At 39.0% G+C, this 24,084-nt stretch overlaps 1 protein-coding gene across 1 annotated transcript in view; it reads right to left on the bottom strand.

Annotated features, from left to right (window-relative positions):
* Nucleotides 1-7,252: 7,252 nt before the first annotated feature.
* Nucleotides 7,253-24,084, bottom strand: part of gfra4b (GDNF family receptor alpha 4b) — a 42,341-nt gene continuing 25,509 nt past the window's right edge. The window contains exons 2-8 of the mRNA XM_030062096.1: nucleotides 19,197-19,472; nucleotides 18,804-18,884; nucleotides 13,387-13,732; nucleotides 12,518-12,627; nucleotides 11,347-11,481; nucleotides 8,032-8,198; nucleotides 7,253-7,399 (exon numbers count right to left, since the gene is read on the bottom strand). Of these exons, the coding sequence (XP_029917956.1) occupies nucleotides 7,253-7,399; nucleotides 8,032-8,198; nucleotides 11,347-11,481; nucleotides 12,518-12,627; nucleotides 13,387-13,732; nucleotides 18,804-18,884; nucleotides 19,197-19,472 (1,262 nt within the window). The remainder of the gene's footprint in view (nucleotides 7,400-8,031; nucleotides 8,199-11,346; nucleotides 11,482-12,517; nucleotides 12,628-13,386; nucleotides 13,733-18,803; nucleotides 18,885-19,196; nucleotides 19,473-24,084) is intronic.

The raw sequence follows: 24,084 nt of genomic DNA, 5'->3' as shown, positions 1-24,084 counted from the left end.
GTCCAGCTGATCCCCCTCTGACGCCGTCCTGCTCAGGGACACGAGGGCGTCTGCCACAGTGCAGCTGCTGGCAACTGTGATGAGAGCACCAGGCACACACACACACGTGCACACACACACACACACACACACACACACACACACACACACAAACACACACACACATACACACACATACAGTAGTAAGTCACACACAAACAGAGGCATGTGCTTACATGTAGGTGGGTGGTCACATGCATGCAGTGCAACTACAAACTCAAAACACACACACACACACACATACATATGTGTGTGTGTGTGTGTGTGTGTATAGATAGATAGATAGATAGATAGATACACACACAAAGACGCACACATACTTAAGGATGTACTTTTAAAATGTATGTACTTTTACTTTTTTTGCATGCTTGTTCATAAATATAGTCATGATATGTGTCCACCAATATGAATAGGTGGATTCAAAGGTGATTATTATTTAAAGCAAGACAAAGGTCAGTGTAACTATACATTACCTCAAATGAAGTCCACTTTATGCAGAGTGTATAAAGCTGTGTTGTCAATAAATCCCTATTTGTAAAACAGGACATCCATATTTTTTGCACAAGGTTAGCATTCGTTTTGTTCTGTTGAGAAGACTGGACATCAGCAGGATCCAAGTCTTACAAATTAAACACAGTGATGCCGTTCAGACAGATTATTATTAAGTTGGAGTGATTAAAAACCATACTGAGTAAACAAGCCAGTTTCTGGGGATTAAACGAGGCACAGGCTTCCAGACTGAAACACAATATGCATGCAACATTTTTAAGCGGTGCAGATGGGATTTCTACCAGCAGCCTACCAGTCTATAACTTGCTGTATGTTTTGTTTGTTTATAATATTGCACAAAGTTATCCGGATTAATTTCATTCTTTTCATCAGCCCCCACAAGCTGTCTAAATACATACGGCAAATATAAGCTGCCACCAGTGTCTAAAGAAGCAAATTGCTGAAGTCCAACCGTCTCTCATTGTGCCTTGCCAAATGTTTCAGTTTAATTTTAATGCCAAATGTGATCATCCACTGAATAAAACAAAACATAATCAATATTACTGTTACAACATATTACAGACCTTCTAATAACAGTTAAATTAGATATTTCTTCTGTAGAAAACTCTAAAACTCGTTGCTCCATGAGTGATGTATTTTCATTTTCGGGGTGCAGTGTTCTGGAAAAAAACAAACATAATTTAGAATCAGCCCTTCTCTCTGATGACCCATGCTACAATTTGTCAGAACGGAGGCTCACTCCTATATAAAACCTTGTCACTCCAATTATAACAACAAAGTTCATGAAGCTTTTTTAGAAAAATTCTGCAAAAAGTTACTTAAATACTTTGGGCATATGAGAAAAAACAAAATGGGGTTCATGAGCTATGCAAACAGCAAGTGATTTGTCATAATGTCAAATTTGCAGCCTCTTCAGTTACAGAATACCATGCAAATATTTTGTATATTTTTAACAGCCCCCTTTTTTTTTCTAATAGTTTCCTTTTTTGGTAATAACAGCTTGCTGCGCTGGTTGATTTCATCCTGAATCAAAAAACAGCAGAACACACTTCTTGTTAAGCCGTGCACTATTGGCACCTCATATTGTCTTTATAACTGTTAATGAAGTGAAATGTGAATGTGTTAAGTAATAAAAGGAGGCCATTCTACACGAAAACAGAAAACGGGGAATAGGTTAACCTTGATGGAAAACAGTGAAGACACAACAACTCCATTTATATTCATGGATGTGAAGCTTATGAGACACTTTGGGACATGCTGGTCCTAACGAGACACACTGCCTACATACAAAAGTGATTAATATTTTATTTCAAATGTTATAATTCGCCAATCAATCTATAATATAGTAAAACAAATCGATTTCAATTCCACCTTGCAAGGACAAGCTTTGGAGAATATGGAAAAAGACAGGGACAGCATGGAATAGGAAAATATGAGCAGTAAAACACTGTGTAGATATTTTGCAGATAAAACGATCCTGTGGTAAATGGCAAGAGGTTTCAGCACCCCAGGGCAACACTCAATTGTTTCTATTGATTGTTGTTGAATTCAGAGCCACCATTGGATAGAAATTGAGGTGAATGGAGGGGCAAGAGGGGCGGGGGTGATAGAATCCCAGTGATAGTCCTCAAGGCATAGAAGTTATAGAATAAAAATAAAAGTCAGTGCAGGCTTCGTTGGAAGGGAGTGACACACAGAAAGGAGCCGAGGATTGCATCATATTTCTTCTTTTGCTTTGTGGTTCATGATGTTTTCCCTCTTCCCTGTCCAATTCGCAATGCAGTTCCCCCTATCTAGCACTGATAACTTAAATAAGCAGTGAGACATCTTTGCTTTAAAGTAACTCAGTCGGTTGCTTTTCTCAGACGGGGTCATAGAACAGCCTTGCACAAAATCACATGAAATCCAAGACAGATCTATGGGAAGCCCATCAGAGAACCTGCCCACCTCTCACCCCCCACTACACACACGCATATACAGACGCAGGTTGTGGTAATAAATATTTGACAAATCTTACACCTTGCAACATCAGTCCACACCAGCGTCATACCATGAAATATCCACTGAGTGCAAGTTTACGAATATCTACTGTGGAGGTTAACGAGTAAAGTGATGATAATGTGACATCTATTGCTGCCACTTTACAGCAATTTACATGCATATGTGTATATAGGTCAAGCACTTAGTCATTAGTCAAATCAGTCAGCAGCTGTGTATGCTGATTGTTTCCAAAGGCTGTGACTGGTCGAGCGGTGCTCAAAATAAACCTCTAAGTCTCCAGGTATACACTTGAAACACACTGTCTACAAAAAAATAAATCAACTGAAAATAGTGTTGCACAGGATGTTTTACCTTTTTCATCTCAGTCATAAACATAGAATGCCATCATTTCCATGAGTAATTTTTGATATTAATGTGGACACTCAATGAAATAGGTTTAGAATATTCTTTCTAATTATAAGTTTGGACAATTACTATCTTTAAGCCGTCTCTTAAGTTCTATGACAGCTTTTATTCATTCAGCTCTTTGCATTTCTGGGGCGCTTTTCATCAATTCTGTCATCTCCTGAAATAGAGTTCTTAGTTTAACATATTTGAGTTGGCAAAAGACTGTAAAAAAGACTCACAACAATAAATGTGAAGAATAGGCATTTCACATTTCTGAGGGCTGCTATTATTTTTGCAGACTTTAAATGTCAAAGGCAATTTTCTGCCCAACAAAAAACTGTTTGAGGTGCACACTGATCATAAAATTATCAATGTTCATTTTTATTCCCTAAAGAGAGTTTCTGATGTAACAGACCTATTTGCTTCATCCTAAGGGTTTTTTTTTTTTTTTTTTTTTTTAAAGCATTGTCAAAGTGAATACTGGGCATTGTATTGTACCAAGATCTAGCTCAGAAACCTAAATCCACCTAACACTTTAAAACCCATCCTGTATCAGTGCTCTGCATCATAAAACACAATGACAAAGTGCAAACACAGATTAAGACCATGTTCATTAATTCTTTCTTTGTGTTATCTCTAGGTGACAATAGTTCATATATTACTGTTTTGCTTTGGCCATTGGTGTGTGCACAACTATTATAACATTTGAAATAAAATATTAATCACTTTTGTATGTAGGCAGTGTGTCTCGTTAGGACCAGCATGTCCCAAAGTGTCTCATAAGCTTCACATCCATGAATATAAATGGAGTTGTTGTGTCTTCACTGTTTTCCATCAAGGTTACCCTATTCCCCCGTTTTCTATTTTCATGCAGAATGGCCTCCTTTTATTACTTAACACATTCACATTTCACTTCATTAACAGTTATAAAGACATGAGGTGCCGATAGTGCATGACTTGATGAGAAGTTTGTTCTGCTGTTTTGTGATTCAGGATGAAATCAACCAAAGCAAATCAAAAAAGGAAACTCTAAAACTCTGAGGAAAAAAAGGGGGGGTTATAAAAAATACACAAAATCTCTGCATGGTATTCTGTAAATGAAGAGGCTGCAAATTTGACATTCAACAAACAATTGGTTTAGAAACCAATTTACTTGCTATTTGCATATCTCATGAGCCCCATTATGTTTTCTCATATGCCCAAAGTATTTAAGTAACATTTGGCAGAATTTTTCTCAAAAACCGCCGTGAACTTTGTTGTTATAATTGGAGTGACAGGGTTTTATATAGGAGTGAGCCTCCGTTCTGACAAATTGTAGCATGGGTCATCAGAGAGAAGGGCTGATTCTAAATTATGTTTGTTTTTTTTCCAGAACACTGCACCCCGAAAATGAAAATACATCACTCATGGAGCAACGAGTTTTAGAGTTTGGTATAAATCAGCTGAGCAGATCATATTCAGAGTAGTCAGATTCATCACGGTAATCTGTTTCTCATCAATATAATAAGCAAAGATTCTCCCTATGTTGTTGTGCTTTTGGATTTGGAGTTGCTGCTCAGAGTGATGTCAGTACCAATACCCATGCCCACACTGTTACCTTGATGTACACAAAGTATTGCATCCTTGACTTACTTATGGTTGAAGTCAGTGCAGACCGTCTCCCCTCCTTTTTCTCAAGCTGAGAAGAAGACAGTCTTCAGTGGCCAGAAGTCTGAATCTGACACAAATGGGATTTACTTTAATAATCACAGTCTCCACTAGTGCATCTTTCTCTTTTTTTTTTTTTTGAAATGTGTGGCACACTTTGAGTTGACATCAGCATTCATTTGCATACACTGTTTTTTTTTCTCCTTTCATTATTTATAAAGTTAATTGCATCAAGATGTGCACCACCTAATTAATGTTCAAAGTAACATAAAAGCACACATAAATAGCACTCCACACAGGCAATCTCTACTGGACTGACATCTACTTCAGCTTCATAAGGCAATGACTTAATGGGAACGTCCATGAAGAGCCTCCCAGCGTTTTATTGAAGCCAGCGTTTCATGTGCAGTTTGTTTACATTGGTCTGTCAAAAATTAAATTGTTTTTCATTGTCTTGGATGTTACCCACCACCAACTGACAACCACCAGTGTGTTATGAATAATGCCACATGGTTTTCCTATTCTTAAATAACAGCCCTAACGAGGCAGATAATGAGGTTCTCCTTTGTCACAGGGAGGGACTGATTATCCAGGTGATTTGTTGTGATTGGTTGATTATTTTGAGGTTATTTGTCTATTTCCAACAAACACAAGGGAGGAGGTAAACACTGTGGAACAGAGGAATGGTTTAAAATACTGCCAATAAAAGCTATTGTGTGATTTGCCAATTTACTGCCGTGGATCCCATTTTCTAAATTTTTAACATTATATTGACTGATTCTAATCGAAATATCAAAATGTCAATTGTTTCCCTATTGACCTACTTACTGTATGCCTTGCTTGCCTGACTGGGTGTATGGCTCTCCAGTGTAGCTCTCCACATTTTGATTGATTGCTTTGTAATGGGACATGTTGTAAATATTTGAATTAAAATGATCTAAATTATCTTTGGTTCATACCTCTCTTGCACAGTTTTGATGCTACTTCTGTCTTTGTTTATGACTTCCTTGGTTGCCGTTTCCGGGCTGACTGCAGCTGTCTGTCTAAATGGATAATCATGGATCATGGAAATCATGTATATATATAAAAAAATAATAATAAACATATACAAGTGTCATTATGGAATAAGATTCTGTGTTTTGACAAAAATACTGTGGGGCTTTTTTAAATTATCGAGAGTACACTGGAGAGCTGGAGAAACAAGATATAAGTCACTTTATGGTGACGTAGTTGATGGGATCTTGATTAGAATCACGGTGGTGTAGGTCAAAAACAGCTGGATTATTCTCAAGGTCCAGTTAAATTCACACTTCAAACAAACCAATCTAGTGTTCATTTCAGAGTGATGTGCGCCCACCTCGCTGAGGGGAGTGGTTTTTTGGTACATACCTGTGCTCAGCTGTGGTGCTCTCATCTCCCCCGGCAAACTGAAGTGAGAATGTAAACACTCCAATGCTCAATTCAGCTGCACCAAACAATGCATGTGTAAGAAGGAAGAGTGAGAGACTCTAACGTGTAAACTTCATGATCTGAGAATATTTATTTGCAGCACTTGGACTGAATCTGATCCTGATCTGAAATTCACTGGAGCCCCCCCAAGAACAGAAAACACTGAATCATTCATAACTCCCTACTATCAAACAGGCTAAACACTGTTATTTCCATCACTCGATAAGTTCAACTGTTCTGTCCTCCCCGGCACAGAAATTGTGAGCCCTGTATAGAAATGTTCACTTACACAATGACAAATAAAAGGGAATTCTGCTCACAAACACACAATCCAACTACAGCTAAAGAGGTACTGCTTTTCTGATCACTTGCTTTCAGTTAAGTCCAAGGATTTGTGGTTTCTATGATCAGCTAGGGTGAATGACAACAAATAAAGCGGTGTAAGAGAGTTTCACAAAGGGCCACGGTTTTTCATAGATGGTATGATTATTATGCCAAGGTTTATCGCATGTATCATGTACTCTCGCTTGCCACCTATTTTCTAGATAGCGTTCTGAGACATTTTAGAGTAAAGGCATTAGTCCACGACAGCAGAGCAAAATGTAGCTCTGCTGTCTCTCCATCTCCACCATTCCAGTATTGATCAGAAATAATGGTCCCTTTTCAGGCGGTTGAAGAGAGTGGTATTAAAGCCCAATACACTGAACTGAAGTAGCTTCTTCAGTCACCTTGTGCACTGAGAACAATACCAAGACAAAGGTTCACTGGTTTACTCCAACCACCTTCGTCACACATTATGCCACAGAAGAGCTTTCGGTTGATAACACAAAAAGGCCTCAATATACTTCACATCACTGAATCGCACATCTGCATTATATTTTCAGAATGATTCTTGAAAAAATGAAAATGGTCAAATAGCTGGGAGCTGTGTTAGTCCACACTTGCAGTGCTTTGACTTCATTTCAGCTTGGATTGATTGCAACAGTAATGTACAAATGTACAGATTGGTCTTCAGTTTGCATCAGTCTCTCTGAATCACACTCTGAGTGAGAATATTGGCAGGTGGAACTGGACCACTTAGACACAAAAATAGAAAAACAGATAAGCTGTACATATTTAGAGGGAGGAGTAGGCCACACGGTCCATTTTCCTCAGAACTGCACCAGTTCTCCCATCTGCTTGTTACTAGGAAGGTCCTCAGCTCGCGGCCCCGCAGTCTTTAGTGTCCGTTGCAGAGCAGATGAAAAAGCAACAACAGAAGGCTGGTGAATGCAGCTTGAGGCATTAGGCGAGGAGGTGAAGCAGAGTTTGGGAGCCTGTTGGATGGCAGAGTGGAGCTGCCAAGTAGCTGCTCATTTCCCATTGCCTAAGAGGAGAAGCAGAGAAATATATATATATATATATATTTTTTTTTTTTTTTGAAATATTTATGGTAGCTCCTCCAAGAAATGCTTCTTTACATGTCTGAAAATAAATTTATGTGCTGCAGTGACGCAGAGGGCAAAGAATAAAATCACAACTGTAGAAAATATTTAAACTAGATTAAATTAAATTAAATTAAATTAAAGAGATGGTAAACTAACATATGCTATTTTTCATTAAAATGCTTTTACTGTCATCACTGAATGTGGAAAACATCATGAAACTGCGTCTGAAATCTGAAGTCAATGGATCGGTTCTGCTGGGAATTAAAAGCCACTTCACACATAGGAGTGGAGGCAATCCAATCAGAACATGACTTTAGTTTTTATTCCTCCGGCTCCCGTTTGATTGACTCTCCAACTGCACTTGTTATCCTCCACTTGGTTTAATAGATGATTTTTGGTAACCACAGTTTTTCTAGGGTACTTCATGGTTACTTTTACAACAATTATTGACTTAATTTAAACTAAATTAAACTGAATTGTGGATGACAATGCATCATATGTAAATTTTTATATTAATACTGCACTCCAGGCAGCAAAAATGGTTCACTTTTCGTTGCATGAACTGGCACACCTGTGTCGGTATTATTGTGTCCAGAATGTTCCGCATGGTTTCCATGGCATTGTGTGGAGAGGTAGTACTCTGCTTTTCTCCGCCGTCATGGCCCAGGCTTGGTGGACTTGATTGGCTGAGAGTGGGCTGCTGATCTAATTCACTTCCAAACGCCAGGAGGGCATTCCCTGATACACAAGATATAGAGAAATTACAGTGAAAGGGGTTATTAGACTCCAGAAATATAAGCCTGATACATTTTCACTGAGGTCTAATCACGTCTTTTTCAACAACAGATGCTTGCAGTCCTGATTTGTACATTTTGCATGAGCAGCTTTGCCGGGCCAGAGCCAGCCTGGGCTTGGTCAGCAGAGGAGAAAAAAAGAAAATGCTCAGTATTCTCTTCAAGTATCCAAACTGCACCTGCCTCTCCACATCGACCTCATTGACTCATAGGCCATTGGCATCGGCCAAACAACTCTGAGACCGCTCTCTGTATCTTTTCTAGGCAGGGGGCCCGAGGAGAGACTGGCCAGAGATTCACCTCATCACACACACTGAGCAAAGACAGTGCTTGTTTATACAGGTTCAATGATATTCACAGTTGCAAAAGTCAAAAATAAGGACCATTAAGGGTCATGAGAAAACTGGAGGCAAGGTGGGGGATTATCGGGGCTCGGGGCAGTTTTAACAGGAGGAAACATGCCAGAAGAAACAGACTGTATCATGGGACACCAGGCGGACACAGATGATTCCTGAAATAAGGCTGAAAATGAGAACCTGGGTAAAGTAACTGATGCGGCACCATGTTATTAACTGATCACCTTCCCTGTCATTGTCCTATTGAGTCTTTCTGAGACTCAAAATATTTGAGAGTCACATCGAGTTGTATTTTGTTAATCCAACAGCCATCAGACTAAAGTACTTACAGTCCAAACAGCTCCAGCTTCAGCGAACTTGACGGCTCTACAGACTGTCCTTGATTGTTTTTTGCATTATTAATTGTTGGTACACATTCTACATCTTTTCTGTACATGTGCTACATCAATCTGTAAACACGTTCCAAGGTGAGGAAAAAAATGCATATTCACTTTGTATATGGATACTTTTATACATACATGATAAGTCTGTGTGGAATTCTTGATTAGATACACAGCCAGTAATGCACTTATTCAAGTCTACACAATCTGTACATGTTATCTAAATCTATAAAAATGATGAGATACATTATTTTGTAATAACTTACACTATTTCTGCACATATGCTCCCCAGGGGCTTGTTAATGTAAATAAGTGCATGTTTCTACCCATGTTGTATAGATCCTGAAGTTGATTGCTATTCATCATATTCTCATTTTCCCCACTATCTTTTTATCTTTAGATTCATCTTATCTTTGTGGCTGTCACCGCAATCAGTGTTTCAGAACATGTCCTTCTAATAGTGTAATTTAAAGTTAAATAATTCTTTCATTTGATGAGGTTTTTTTTTTCAGTTATACAAGCTGCATGACAAACATTACATAATGAAGTTTCTGTAAGTTTGTGGTCAGTGTTGTAACAGGAAAAGTATTTGAGGCAGTAGAATGAGGAAGTATAATAAATATGCAATTACTTAAGAATTACAGGGCCAACCTATTTCTGTTTCACTAAGAAGTGACTACATGAACACTCAGGTGGAATTAACAAGGCAACAGCAGGAAAAGGATGATTAATGAGGAGAGAAGATGGAGCGAACAAGACAGAGGGAGCGAGAGAGATAGAAAGGCACGCTGCTAATTCAACAAAAGCAGAGGATCCTTCCTTCAAATGCATCTCCCTCTGCTGCAGTTTGGGCAACATCTGTCTCACCAAACCCCACCGACCCTGTTCTGTCATATTCTAATTTTTTCATTCAGTTTTTGAGCTTCTTCCTGATTTGTTTCTCCCCTCCCTCTGGTACAGGTTGTTATCAGAGCAAATGCTGTTCATGATCATAATGAATTAACATGGGTTTGTCCCAGCGGTGGAGTGAAACTATCCACATAGACATACACAGGTCATTGGGGTATTTGCATAGTGGAACTACTTTCATATTGTGCAGCACTGAAATGGTCTTTCTTCATGCCTGAATGATTAATTATGATTATTTTAGGCTATGTTCCCACTGCAGCTGAATGTGTCCAAATTCAGATTGTGCCCTTTCATTTGACACAGATCTGATGTTTCCTGCTACACAGAAATATAAACAGAAACTAAATGCGTGGAGCCATTGCCAGGGTACGGTATGCTTTTGTATCTTTTTTCCTTGCATGTCTGAGCCAGCCTTATCGTGAGGAACAGCGAGTCACAATGATGGATTGAAAGTGTCATAATTTGAGGGGTATTTGTGGAGCTGCCTGAGATCGGTCAAAACGCAAAGGCACATACTGTAACTGAAGTGAGTTCATGACAATTTTGAGTGAAATGGCTGCCCATGTGGAGAATGGAAGAAGCCTGAGTATAAAAACAGATGTGATGTCTGTTGTTGTCTTCACACTGTGTACCTGTTTCTGACATCACCGTGAGCTCATATTGGCACTGATTACATCCTATAATTCACTGCAAAAAATCAGATATGAGCAATAATCCAGTGAACACAGACCTTAACCCTTAGTCTGTGGACAACAGAAACACTCAAAAATATTAACATAAGAAAATATGTATCAACGTTAAATAGTACCCCCAAAAAATAGATATTCATGTGTTCATACTAACATTTTAAAAATATATCTGTTTGAATAGCACTGTGCAGTTGACACAAACCCTCCTATCACTGTGCATCTATACTTTAAAACCTCTTTTATATCCTTTCTGTTCACACTCTAAAAAAAAAAAAAAAAAATTCAGTTTCCTTTGAGAATAAAGAAAGAAAATTTCCATCGACATGACTGAAATATTCACCTTATTTATCCCTTAAATCAGATGATGCAGTTTGTGCCCTTGGAACTAAAAAGAAACAGTATTTTATGGTACATTTTACAACAACTGAGATCCCATTGCTGCTAGCCTAGTTTTGCTGTAAACAGACAAGGTTGCTTTTTTAAATATTTAAATATTGTCAGTCACAGAGTAAAGACCAGAAACTGACCAATATGTAAGCCAGAGCTCTAGCATGGGAAATATGTGTAAAAATATCACTCCAGCAGCTTTGCTTATATAACACTAATAAAAAGGGACACATTGCACTAAAATAGCAGTCAAATTCTCTGCCCCCTTCCGAAAAGAAAGCAAACGTCCCTATCCAAACCCAACCTCTACCCCAAAAACCTGAGTCGGTGGATTCCGCGGCAGAGGACAGTGTGGATAGGGTGACACTCACGGAGACAGATGTTGTCGGTGAAGTATCCCAGGAAGTCAAAGCACTCCTCTCTCTGGTTCCCAGTGGCTGAGCACGAGCACCACGGGGCAACACTAGACGTGGAGTTGTTGACATAGTTGGGGGTTATCGAACTTCCTGCAGGGAAACCGCATCAGACCTTAATCAGTATCAAATATTCATTCTACTTTGACTTGTTACAACACTGTTTTCACAGTGCTTTGTACTGTGAAACAATATTCTAGTATTGTTCACTGAGGTTTGTGTGCACTGACTCTTATATATCATTTGTTGGCTTTTATAGAGTCAGACACACTCCGATGTTCCTTTTTAGGTCACAGAAGTCTTCGGCATGAGGCTTTTACCTCCGTTTTTTTTTTTCTGTGTGTGTGTTTTTGCAGCAGACTGGAGGCGGGATTTCAAGTGCTTTAATAAATACAAGACAAGAATGAAAATGCCAAGTGTGTGTTTGTGCTGAGGGGCACCTTTTGAGGTTTTTGAAATGCATTAGGTTGGGTTTGCTCTCTTTCTCAGCGTGTGAAAAATAAATGGCTGTTCTGTTACTGGCCGCTCATAAACCAAAGCCAGAGTTTCACTACACACACGTCATGCAGAGTATACACAGCTTCTTTTTTTCTCTGTTTTTTTTTTTTAATGAGTCAGGAAGCCGACAGCAACATCGTATCCTGTTTTCCTATAGTCGGTTGGGATGAGAACCTACTGAAGCTATGCTGTGTACCAGCTGCTAGGTGTCTATTACGCGATTGGACGACCATGGTATATGACTGGCTGCTGTGATAACCAATGGGAAACTGAATAACATAAGTGAAAGATAGAATGAGGTTCTGATCTTCAACCCCGATAGAGCCACCCCGAGACGCACAGGAGCAGGCAAAGAGCTGCAGTTTCATTTTCCTTCCCATTTTCCTTCACTTCCTACCTGCTCTGCATACATTAATTCAACCTCTACCCTACTTTCCCTCCTTCCTTCTTTTCTAAATCCTATCTCTTCCTCAGCATGCGCTTCTATCCTTCTCTCATGTACCATATGGCCAATACCTCCTTTCATGTATTGTTTATATAGTGATTCTCACCCTATCTCTCATCCTCCACCCGCTCACTTCACCATTTTTTCTCCCCTTTATGTACTTTTACCTCTCATGTGTGTACCTACCTATGAGCCCTGTGTAGGCGAGGAGACAGGCTCCATAGTTCCCTTGCTTGCAGCCATTGGCAGATGATTTGGAGGGTTGGCAGTCATACTGGAACTGTGCCAGGCGAGACCTACAGAAGCAATGCACTGGTTAGCAAGTACATAGCAAATCCCTGTACTTTGATGTATTTTATGTAAAAAGTTTGCATGTCCTTTTTTTTCCTTCGTACTTTTCTACCATTATTTGGCCACTTAATTACAAGTTTTTGCTTCCTTACATTAAAAAATATGGCTGGTCATGGTAGGGACAGAAACCAGTGGGCTATAATGTGATACTGATAGAAAGAGTAATATATTTCATCCCCCCGACCTGGGATCATTAGTAAAGCCCTCTAAGTGTAATGGGGCTGTGAAAAATAATGGCCATGACCAGAGATAGCAATGAGCGATAACTCTGATCCATCTGGCTCTTTATCTGTGCTAAATATTTAATGTGTTATTCCAACAGGCTCTCTGGGGTGTTCTAACCAATGGTGGTAGAAAGCTTCAGGGTAAAACAACGGGCCATTTTGTTGATTGAATGGCTGCTTGTTTGGTTTCAAAGAGCCATAATACTGAACAGCACTGGCCAAAAAGTGGTGAGTAATAAATATCTAGAAAATATATCCAAAGAATGTTTGGAAAATTAAGAATAGTGAAAAACTGTTTTGGCTGATTTGGGTTGAATTGGATCACATAGCCGAAAGAAGCCAGGCATTTCAGTCATATTATAAGAGTGGGTTATCTTATTGGGAGAAATGACTGACAAATAACTTTAATGGTCATTACTGAGATGTGAGAAAGTGAGATTACAATAAATGGAAGCCAATGAAAGATCTTCCTGTCCTAACCTGCACACATAGTCAGCCTTGCAGATCCGCATCTGTGTAAGGCAACTGGGCTTCTCTGCACTTTCATAAGAGCAGCTGGGTACAATGGTCTGCCTCCGACGCTCTGCGCACGCCGTGTCCGTACAAGGACAAAAGAGCAGCTCGTGTGTGTAGTCGGCGGGGACACGGTCAAAGAACCTGCGCAGAGCCTTGTTGCATTTAGCCCGGTTACACAGGCCTGACTTGGCAGTGGGTTTGATGCAAGCTGAGACATATTCTGTGCGAAGCTTCTGGCACAAGTCGTCCACGTTACAGGCCTTGGCCGCGTCCAGGCAGCGGTTCACAGTTGTCATGCCAACATCAGAGTCTGTGGGTGAAAGCAAGGTCGAGAGTGAGAACAGATATCAGTTGGAAAAGAAAAAGTTCATCAGACTGAAAGGATTTTGTGCTTATGTGGTGATGAGTGGCGTTTGTATCTCAACACATTGAGAGGGAATACAGCCTTGTTTGAGATTCAATCACTGTGATAGGTAGTTTGTAGCCTAACTGAAACTGAATGAATGAATTAATGAGTTTTTTTAAAAAAATTTACAGTCAGCTTAGAGCAGAGGTGTTCAGTATTTTTCATGTTCGAAACCCCCATGTTGACTAAAATAATCACTCCACTGATGCATTTTATTTTATTTTATTTTATTTTATTTTATTTTATTTTATTTTATTTTATTTTATTTTATTTTTTAATTAATTAATTTGTTTATTTGGAGAAGTACCATAACAATTTCTAGAAGCCACTGAAAGTTGCTTCTAGAAATTGTTGGTTGGCCACATGGCTACACCACAAAGAAAAGGTACAAAAAAAAAAAAAAAAGTTCTCAAAATCAAGGGGACAAAGTCACTATATTCAACTACTGAAAATGATCTACTAAAGCACTGAACAAGGTAAAAAATAAAAGCAGTGGTTAATAGCTTAACGGTTATATTGGATGAAAGGCCAGCGTGCATGAGAACCATGTGCTCCAAATAACAACAAAATAAATATTAAGGAAGGAGATTACTTGCTCCAGCACAAAATAATTACGTCAAGGAGACACAGATAGAAACGGGCAGTTCAATTCCCAGCTCATGCCACAAAGTTTTCAACTGTGAGTGAAGTGTTAACCAAAGTTGTAGTCTAAACCTCAATCATAACATGTGATTGCTATACTCCAATCATGGCACATGAAATGAAATGAACAATCATATTGTGCTCATGCTGTTATGGGATTTTCAAAAGCAGATATAAAACAACACATGAAAACTTAAAGTGACCAGGCGTACGTATTTGTTGCTTTGGCTGCTTTTATCACACTGGTTTTATGTGGGTTGTTTCTTTTATGTCATCAATTCTTTTGTTATGTTTATTGAAGTACAGACAAGAATAATGCAATCATAGATCCACGTATGTAAAAATAAGACAACCACATGCAAAAACAAACATAAATAACATGACAATAACCCCTCCTCACCCCATAGTCATATAAGTAAACAAACTAACAAATGCATTATATAAATAATGCCAGAGTAAACAGTGTCATTATAGATAGTGTTAATGTAAGCAGTAATTTCATCTGAGGAGAGACAGTAAATAAAGAGGCTTTATTTAGGTTGTTATTGCTTTCATGAGTCTCTTTAATGCTTATATTATCTGTCTGCCAGCATTAGTGATGACTGTGTTACTGTGATAACGGAGGAATGCACTCTTGACATGACAGATTTTTACAAGCAGTGTAAAGAGATTGAAAGACAGAGTGTGAGATAGTGAAACAGATGGATTTATAAGCCAAAGGAAATGTATAATAACCCATTTTTCAAGCCAACTGTGGACAGAGGTCAAAATCTTCTTTACAAATCACTTTAGAATCAGTTCACTCGCGCACTGAATGAATTCAGGTGATGAATGGAAACACTGAATTCATTTTTTTTTTTTTCAAGGCTGTGTTTCATATCACTCCACATGAAGTGTATTTTAAAGCCAGCAAAAGCAAGAGCAGGGAAGGATCAATGCTACACCCTCCTCCATGGGGAACCATTATGAAGCAGAGCCCACAGGTGGCTGCTGGGGTGGAGGTGAGGTGCATGAAATGCTTTGGCAGCAGCAGCAGGAGCAACCGTGGCATCAGCAGCACAGAGTGAGCAGGTCACTTCCATAGCTTAAATGAACAGTTAGCCCAAAACACAAAAATATGTATTTTCCCATTTATCCCTAGTGCAAGCTATCCATCCATGTCATTTCCGCCTGATTTGTCTGTTGCAGTCTCCCCTGTCTCATTCACTCCAATACCATGAGGCTGGATGGTTAGTCTTTTGTGGAGCTCAAGCATTCAAAAATTTACATGTGAAAAATTCAACAGCATCACCTCTTTCCAGAAACAATGACACGGATACCTGGTATAATCCACAGACCCTTAGGGGCAAAGACTTTCACTGGGAACTATTTGCTGCTGAAGAACACTGACAAACTGTATCGGTCCACACTAAGCGAGTAGAGGAATACTCACCAGTCTCATTGTACTGGGTTGCCAGGAGACAAGGAACAACGGAGCAGACAGTAAATGCTGCCAAATCACAAAGAAACTATCTGTGTGGAAAAACTGCACTAAGAGTAATAGGGAAAATATGTTTTTCTGCATTTTGGTGAGCTGTTCCTTTAAACTGACCCAGCTTGTGATGGTAATATACAAGGTCAACTGATTTGGACCTCATAGACATCACTTCAGTAAAGTGACAATAAAGGTATTCTATTCTATTCTATTCTATTCTATTCTATTCATGTCTCCAAAATCCCATTGAAATCTCAAGTGTAACTGTTGCTTATATTTAATTTTGTCTTTTCACCAGTGTGACCAAGACAAATTCCTGAACATTTGCTGTATTGGTGATTAAATCAGTTGTGATTCTGAGAGCATTTTGAATTTATGAATAGTTTCAATTAATATGAGCACTGATGCTCTGTGACTAACTTCTGCGTACACCCTTTGCATACATGTTGCCTTGGAAAAGAGCCCCCAGCGGAGCACTTTAAACAGGCTAGGCAGCGCTAATGATAAGGTTAGAAGTTAATGACTTCAACAAATTTTACTGTAGATTTGACACTATGCATGGCAAGACAGAATGTGATGAGATATGAAAAAAAAAAATCTCCCTGTAGAAACACGAGTAGTTATCAAAGAGGATAATGCTGCTGCAAGTCTTTTTAAATTGAAGCCCAACACCACCACTGGCCCAGACGGTCTGGGCCAGTGGTGGTGTTCATGGAATCATGGAATCATGGAAATCATGGAAATTTTCGACAACCACCCCATGCCAAAAAAAGCCAGGGCGAAAATATGCCTAATGATTTTCAGCCTATTGCAATCTCCTCCATACTATGTGAAACTTTGGAGAGATTTCTGCCCAGTCACTGGTCCACCACTGTGTCCACCATGCTAGATCCACTCCAGTTCACATATAAGAGCTACAGAGGAACAGGTGATGCTGTGCTGACTTTGCTTAATACAGATACAAAACAGCTTATGCATCCTAAAGGACATGCCAGGGCTCTATTTGTGGATTTTAGCTCACCTTTTAATTCAGTGAAGACACATATTCTCCTGAAAAGGCTCATTGATCTCCACATCAATAAGGGGGTTAGTTCTCTGGATCAGAGATTTTCTTTCCCATCACCTACAGAGGCTCCGTGTCAGAGGGAGCATGCCAGACGTGCTCAGTGTGAGCACAGGCTGCCCACAAGCCTGTGTTCCTTCCTTTGTGCTGTTCTCTCTTTTTACAAACAAATTTACGATCAGTGAGAAACATTTTAGATGGCTTAAGTATTCTGATGACTTTGCCCTCATTGGCCTCTGACAGAAAACAGACCCCTTTGGTGGAGCTGCTTATCTGGCCCACAGTAGGACCTTTCAAACATGGAGTCATTATTAGCTAGCAAGAAATCAGCGTGGCTAAGACAAAAGAACAAACTCAACAAAACCCATGTAGAGAGTGCTTTAACTTTTCATCTTCCTGCCTGGTTTGTTCACTTAAACTGTAGAACTAATAATAAACTTTACAGGATTGTGTTAATGGCAAGCAAAATAACTGCCAAACCCCAAAACCCCTTGAATAAACATTTTACAAAAAGGATGAGGAAGAAGGCGAGGAGTATCCTGGCAAATAGCTCTCAACCTCTCTTGAGCCAGTTTCAGCTTCTGAACTGCGGGAAGCGCTATAGAGTCCCTCTGGTGACTAAAAATGTAATTCAGAAGTCCATTATCCACAATGCCATCAATATGCTTAACTTTCTAAAGTGACAGATGAGATTTAACCCACAGACACTGACACGAAATGTTTTTAATGTGTAACGTGACCTTGTCTTTTTGTTTGTTTTACTAACTGATTGTCTGTCTTTACGTTGTTTCTTGTGTTTGATAAGTAGTCATATACGTATACACACACACACACACACACACACACACACACACACACACACACACACACACACACACACACACACACATATATAATATGGCTATAGGCACCCTGATCTCATGCAATTTTCTGGAATGAGCACAATGTATTAAACTGCAAATAGCATGCTTCATGCATGACAAGTGAGAGAAATATATTTCTTGACCGTGAAAGAATTCCATGGAGAAAACACGACTAGAAAAAAGGCAGTAATTTGGAAATGCAGTATGAAATATCATGGTGAAAAGAACAGGCACTGTGGTTGGGGTGGAAGATATACAGTTGCCTTCATTTCTGATGAGTAGTCTACTCTGAGAGAACATTTCATTGTCTTCTTCTTTAACCATGAGCAAAATCTTATCTCAAGTAGCTGTAGTTGCCTGAATCTTATCACAATTTTAATGCTAACTTAATAGAATTTGCCTTAAGTTTTATTTTGTGTAACCTTTTCACTTAACAAACAGGTGAAAATGGCTTGTGCAGTTCATGCTCTTATCTCATAATCCTTTCATGATGGAGGAATGTAGCCTGCATTTCAGAGTGCTTTGCTATAGGAGTGTGACACTACGTGCAGCACAGCATAATTCAGGCAGAAATAAACATGATTTCACGGCACCCAAAGGTAACTGCATATTGTGAAACATTACATGTACATTGACATTCATTTTTTAAGTTTAATTAAAGAGCTAGCCTGGGATAGATGACAGGAATTTACTTGCAATAATCATCAACTTGAAAGCACATATATCATTCTGAATAATCTGAATTATGCTGAGATGCAGGGCAACACTTTGATTTTTTAAACCATGCCTCAAGGACATAATAGACTTCTATTTGCCTTGGGCACACTTCCAGCAAAACCACAAAAGAGTCATGTATTCTTGCCAAAACAAAACATCTTCTAAAGGGTAAAACAGTAAAATAAGATGAAAGTTAATGAAGGTCGGTGAACTTGCCAGCTGTAATAGAGGCCAAGCGGACATAGTCATAATCCCTCTCCACTGCCTCATAAGGATAACTCTCCACCAGGTTGAGTCCTGAGAGAATAATAGACACAGGTATAAAAGTCCACTTGAATTTTATGACACCATAATTAGTCCAAACTGTATGAAATGTGAATGATGCTCAAAGGTAATAATTTACTCACTGAGCCTGTCTCTAAAAGGCTGAATTAAAAATGATACCTATGTGAAAGTCTGTCCATTATTCATGAATGCTTTAAACAAAATTAGTCTCTCATATTTTTTTTAAATACACTATTGTTCACCAGCAAATTAAAAATTGAGATATGTAAGCTTTCAAAAAACCAAGAAAGCTAAAGACAGCTTCTACACCAAGTGACCACTGACCATGTATGATGGACTGATGAAGGCTCCAGTAGATGCTGAGGCAATTCTTCTCCTTCTTCATGCCCCGTTTACACTGGCAACCATGTAAAGGACTGGAGAGGAGGGCGGACACTGCATTGGCACACTGACTTCTGGCCCCGGGGCCCAACTTCATGCTGCCATTTCCCGCCACACATTGACGCAAAGTCCGCAGACGTGGACTACAATTCTCGTCGCTCGAGCATGAGTCTCCAGCCACCAAGCAGTCTCTGCCAGCCAATATAACCTCCAACAGGGCTGCAGGAAAGCAGAGCAGAATGCAGAGCACAACAGAAAGCAGAAAGATAAGGGGATTTGGGAGGGTAGTTGAGGTTTAAGGTCATGAGATGAGAGCGGAACAAAGAGCAAAAGAGAAGAAAGAAGCACAGTCAGAGCAAATGTCAAGGATAAAAAGTGAAGAGAGCAGGAATATAAAGGAGAAAAAGTTGAGGAAGATCTTTAGAAAACTGTGAGTGGATGTGAAGACCTAGAGAAATGGAAAGTTGAATCTGTGGGGAAAAATGCTGACCAAATCAACAAAAAAAATCAAGCAAGTTTAGGTTTTTGATCATTTTATTGTTTGTTATACTTAAGAACTTTTCTATGGTACATGAAAGTTAAAAAAAAAAAAGAAAACAAAAAAAAAAAAAAAACATACAATTGAACAATCAGTGGAGAAAAGCCTTTCAACTCCACATAAAATCCCACTAGATCACAACATATATTGTACAATGTTTCCAGTGGAATAAGGGGCAAATGAGTCTTGGGAGATGAAAGCCTGGGGACTGAAGGAATGGAGTCTTGTGTCTTGGCATCCAAAACAAACAAACAACAAAAAAAAAAAAAAAAAACATGGAAACCAGATTTTTTCTTTGGCTTTAGTAGATTTGTTCTTTTTCCAGAAATGAATTTCCATTTTGGCACCCATACTGTATTTTGTTTATTTTTCCCCCCTCTTCAAGAGCACTCTGTGAAAGCACACTTTTACAATATGAACAGTTATTGGTTGTCTCTTCACATAACCTCAATTAACTAGATGACAGCTTTGCTGGAATTCATTGGAATGGATAATGTGCCTTCTGAAAATTTGATATCCTAAAGGTAAAAATGTGCTACAACCTACCAGCTATAGCATTTGCTACTTTATTACCACCTAGGAATGCGGTAAAAGAGAATGGCCTCGAGGCTGAATTACTTCATGTATTCTACTAAACTCTTAGAGATATGCAAGTGCTGCAATCACTGTATTCTTCAGCTCTATTATCCCATAGATTTTCACTAACAATGGGCCCTGAATAACTATGTATTGTACCCAGGTACATTGTTGAAAACATCCTGAGTGGCAGTCTAATACATACGCTAAGGCTTGTTCACATTGTTTCAATGACAAACCTTCTCCTAGGCAGGTATTCTTTTTGGCCCATTCCCCTCCAGTGGATGACTCAAGCCTATTCGGCTAGCCAACCTGAATAATAGGTGTGTGACAAGTGCAGCATATAAAGAGAGCATTAAAAAGTGAAAGAACCACATATGTATCTATTACAGCAGCAGAGAGCCCATACCATGTCCTTTTATTGCCAATGTGCCAGTGTGACAACTGGCAGGATAAGAGGTTTTTGTTTCTTTTGCAAGGACTGTTGTGCCATGATGGCAGGTAGGTGCATTTGGTGCACTGGATAAGTAAGTGGGTTAAATGGGATAAGTGAATTTTATGTAAAGTGTTGGCAATTGTTTTTATCTGCCTATTATTATAAGTAATCCTGTAGTAAGTCCTGTAGTACATAGAGGTGGCAGGTCTACAAGCAGAGGTATTAGCAGTAGTGATGCTGTTGTTGTTAGTCTTATCATGACTGTGGACAAATGAAATCCAATAGGACTATGAAATTATGTCTCCTTGTTCTCATATCTTCACACAGACAGTCACAAGCATATAAATATTTAATTCAAATGCAACTGACTGCACTATATTGTGTGTGTGTGTGTGTGTGTGTGTGTGTGTGTGTGTGTGTGTGTGTGTGTGTGTGTGTGTGTGTGTGTGTGTGTGTGTGTACATATATGTATGTATGATGAATATGTTTGTATATATGTATATGTGCTGCTTCGATGCTGCTGGTTGGGTGTAATTTTCTATGACTAAGAGACTTCTACTGCCAGTTGAAGTGCTATCATACAGTTGAAGTCATTTAGAATATAATGATCTCTCAGTTCACTAATGAAAAACTTTGGGAGCAGGATTGCTGGCATTTTAATTGCTAGTTTGTTTCTGTCTGATCAGCTAAATCACCTCAAAACTGGAGAGAGATGCCTCACCTAAACTAAATTCAAAATTAACCAATCACCAAATTGCAATGGATCAGTTAGGCGCCAGTCCTTTATATAACATGCATCAGTAGGTGCTCTTACGAGAACATGATACGCATCAAGATGTTCATAAAGTGCAGAGCAGACACAGATCCTTGCAGGAGTTAATTGCTGTGTAGGTGTTGTATTTTTCAAAAGAGCTGTCACTGTTCTTTTGAGTGCTTCTTCACCTCTAATTCTCCCTGAAATTTTGCTAAAACATGTACTTGTATGCAAAAGCTGACTTCCACTGAAGGAAGCAGCTTGCTGTTTGTAGATTCACTCTAGACCTTTTTGCTTAAAATATGATACTTTTGATAAAATGTGATACTTTTATAGATGTCTTCCCAATTAAATCATATAGGTGTTCTTGACGAGTGCCAGACGAGAACTGGCGGGGTGTTTCTCAGTTTCGTGTTTCTCACATGAAGAAACAAATATCTACAATATTTCTTAACAGGACTAGCCTGCATTAAGTGGATTTTGTTACTCAAAAACACTTTAAATTCACCTTAGTGTTCTCTGGTAATGTCCCTCTGTTTAAACCCAAATTTTTCAATTTCATGCTGCTTTCATCTGCTTACACTGTAGGTAATTCTGGAGCAAAATTGGATCTCAACCATTGCTTTGATTCCAAAATACACGCAAAAAAACAAACAAACACACATACACATGGACACACACACACACACACACACACACACACACACACACACACACACACACACACACGCACAGAGTGATGTAACAAAATATTCTGGCAGCATCTTTTTATGTATTGTATTGGATCTGAAAGTTGGATCTCCACTAAAACTCATAGGTGTATTGAGTCTCGCTCACAGCATGACTTCTCCAAGCTCTCATCGTCTATTCAACACATGTCAGCTAGGCTCACTGAATACAGACATGTGGCTACTGGCAAGAAAAAAAAAAGTTCCAACCAAAGCCAACGTCTTGGAAGGCCAGATGGTCAGCTGCAAATTCAAGGCAGAGATCCCAGGCCCTTCCTCTATGGCTGTGTGTGTCAGTTTGTGCTGCCTGGGCAGAAGCTGGAATAGACACCATACATCATGAATGCAAATGAGCCGCTTGATTTGACATTTCCAATAAGCCTGTCTCAATGTACCAGTGGGTTTAGCCAATTAACCATGTCAGTAATCAATGCCTTCTGAGCCTCGGTTAAGTCCTCAGTTTCCCTGCCACATAAATCACAGACAGATTAGCTGATCAGTTACCCTGGCGCACTGACTTAATGGCCCACTTCAGGAGAGATAAAATGGAAAATGAAACTTAATGAAGTCAGCTGGAATGTTACCCTCACTCCTATATACCTACAAGGCAGTAAGGCTGTGGGGGTAAAGGTAATGTATTAGTGCACTTAATACATATCACACTTAGTTCCACCGCTATTAAAATTTCTAAATTTATATTAATCATTGAATTAAAGCAAGAGCTCTCAGTGATCACACCATTCCAGTGGTATTAATCATTACAATGGAAGCCATATTTGGAAAACTGTTTAGAAACACTAAATCCGGCCTTAAGAGTTTCAGACACCTGTGTGTCATCTGGAATGCTAATTCATCCACTGAAAATCACTAAAATCTAAAGGATTATAGGTGGCACACCTTTATAAAATCTGAGTGACTATTCAATTTGGCTGTATTCTTTATTGATCTGACACTTGTCTTATTAAACTGATTAATTGGAGTACTTTGCTTTTATGTTGTGGAATTAGTCTTTACCTTACCTGTATGCTATCATTAATTTACCAGCGGCAGCTCAACTTCAAAGCGGAAAACATTTAAGTTTGACATAAATGACTGTGTAACTATAACTCTACAAGTATAGCCTGTGATAACCCTACTTTGCAAAGACCTACCCTATATTTTATTGTTACAACCTGAATCATGCTGGAAATCCTGAATAAGATACTGTTTGCTTTTACAGCACCAAAAATATCAATTTCAGACATCAAAGGGGACTTGATTGCATTCGGCAAAATGAGACAGCAAAATATCCAACTTCATTTAAAGTAAAGCAATGTCAGCTTTGCTCAAACTCTGTATTAGACATCAAACAAATACTGCATGCAGACCTGGCCACGAGCAAAACAGTTTATCTGCAAAGTTTTAAACAGAGAAGCACTCATATTGAGGACAATATGTGGTATACCGTTGGTGGTCAAAGTCATGTGTCAAACATGCATTTTTTAAACAAAAAAAAAGACCCCGTATGTGACATCAGCATTGCCTTACAGTTTCATAGCATATTTCTCTTCACATATAGTATATTTTCCCTACATATATATCCTGCTGTGTTGTTACTGGGTTTTCCTATTTAGGTAACATTTTGCAATGTGTTTTTAAGACAAAGCACTTGGTAACAGGTTGCTCTGACCAAACTAAACAGCTGCTAGCTGGACTTTGACTCCTCTCTTGCAACAACAGCACACTCAAGAAGGCTCTTAAACCTTTTCAAATCATCTTTAAAAAATGTTGATATATCAGCCAACAAAACAGACATTTTT

This window comes from Myripristis murdjan, chromosome 10, assembly GCF_902150065.1.
Source record: "Myripristis murdjan chromosome 10, fMyrMur1.1, whole genome shotgun sequence".
Lineage (NCBI taxonomy): Eukaryota > Metazoa > Chordata > Actinopteri > Holocentriformes > Holocentridae > Myripristis > Myripristis murdjan.
Note: the sequence above shows the minus strand (reverse complement) of the source record. Positions and strands in the feature narration are given on the sequence as shown.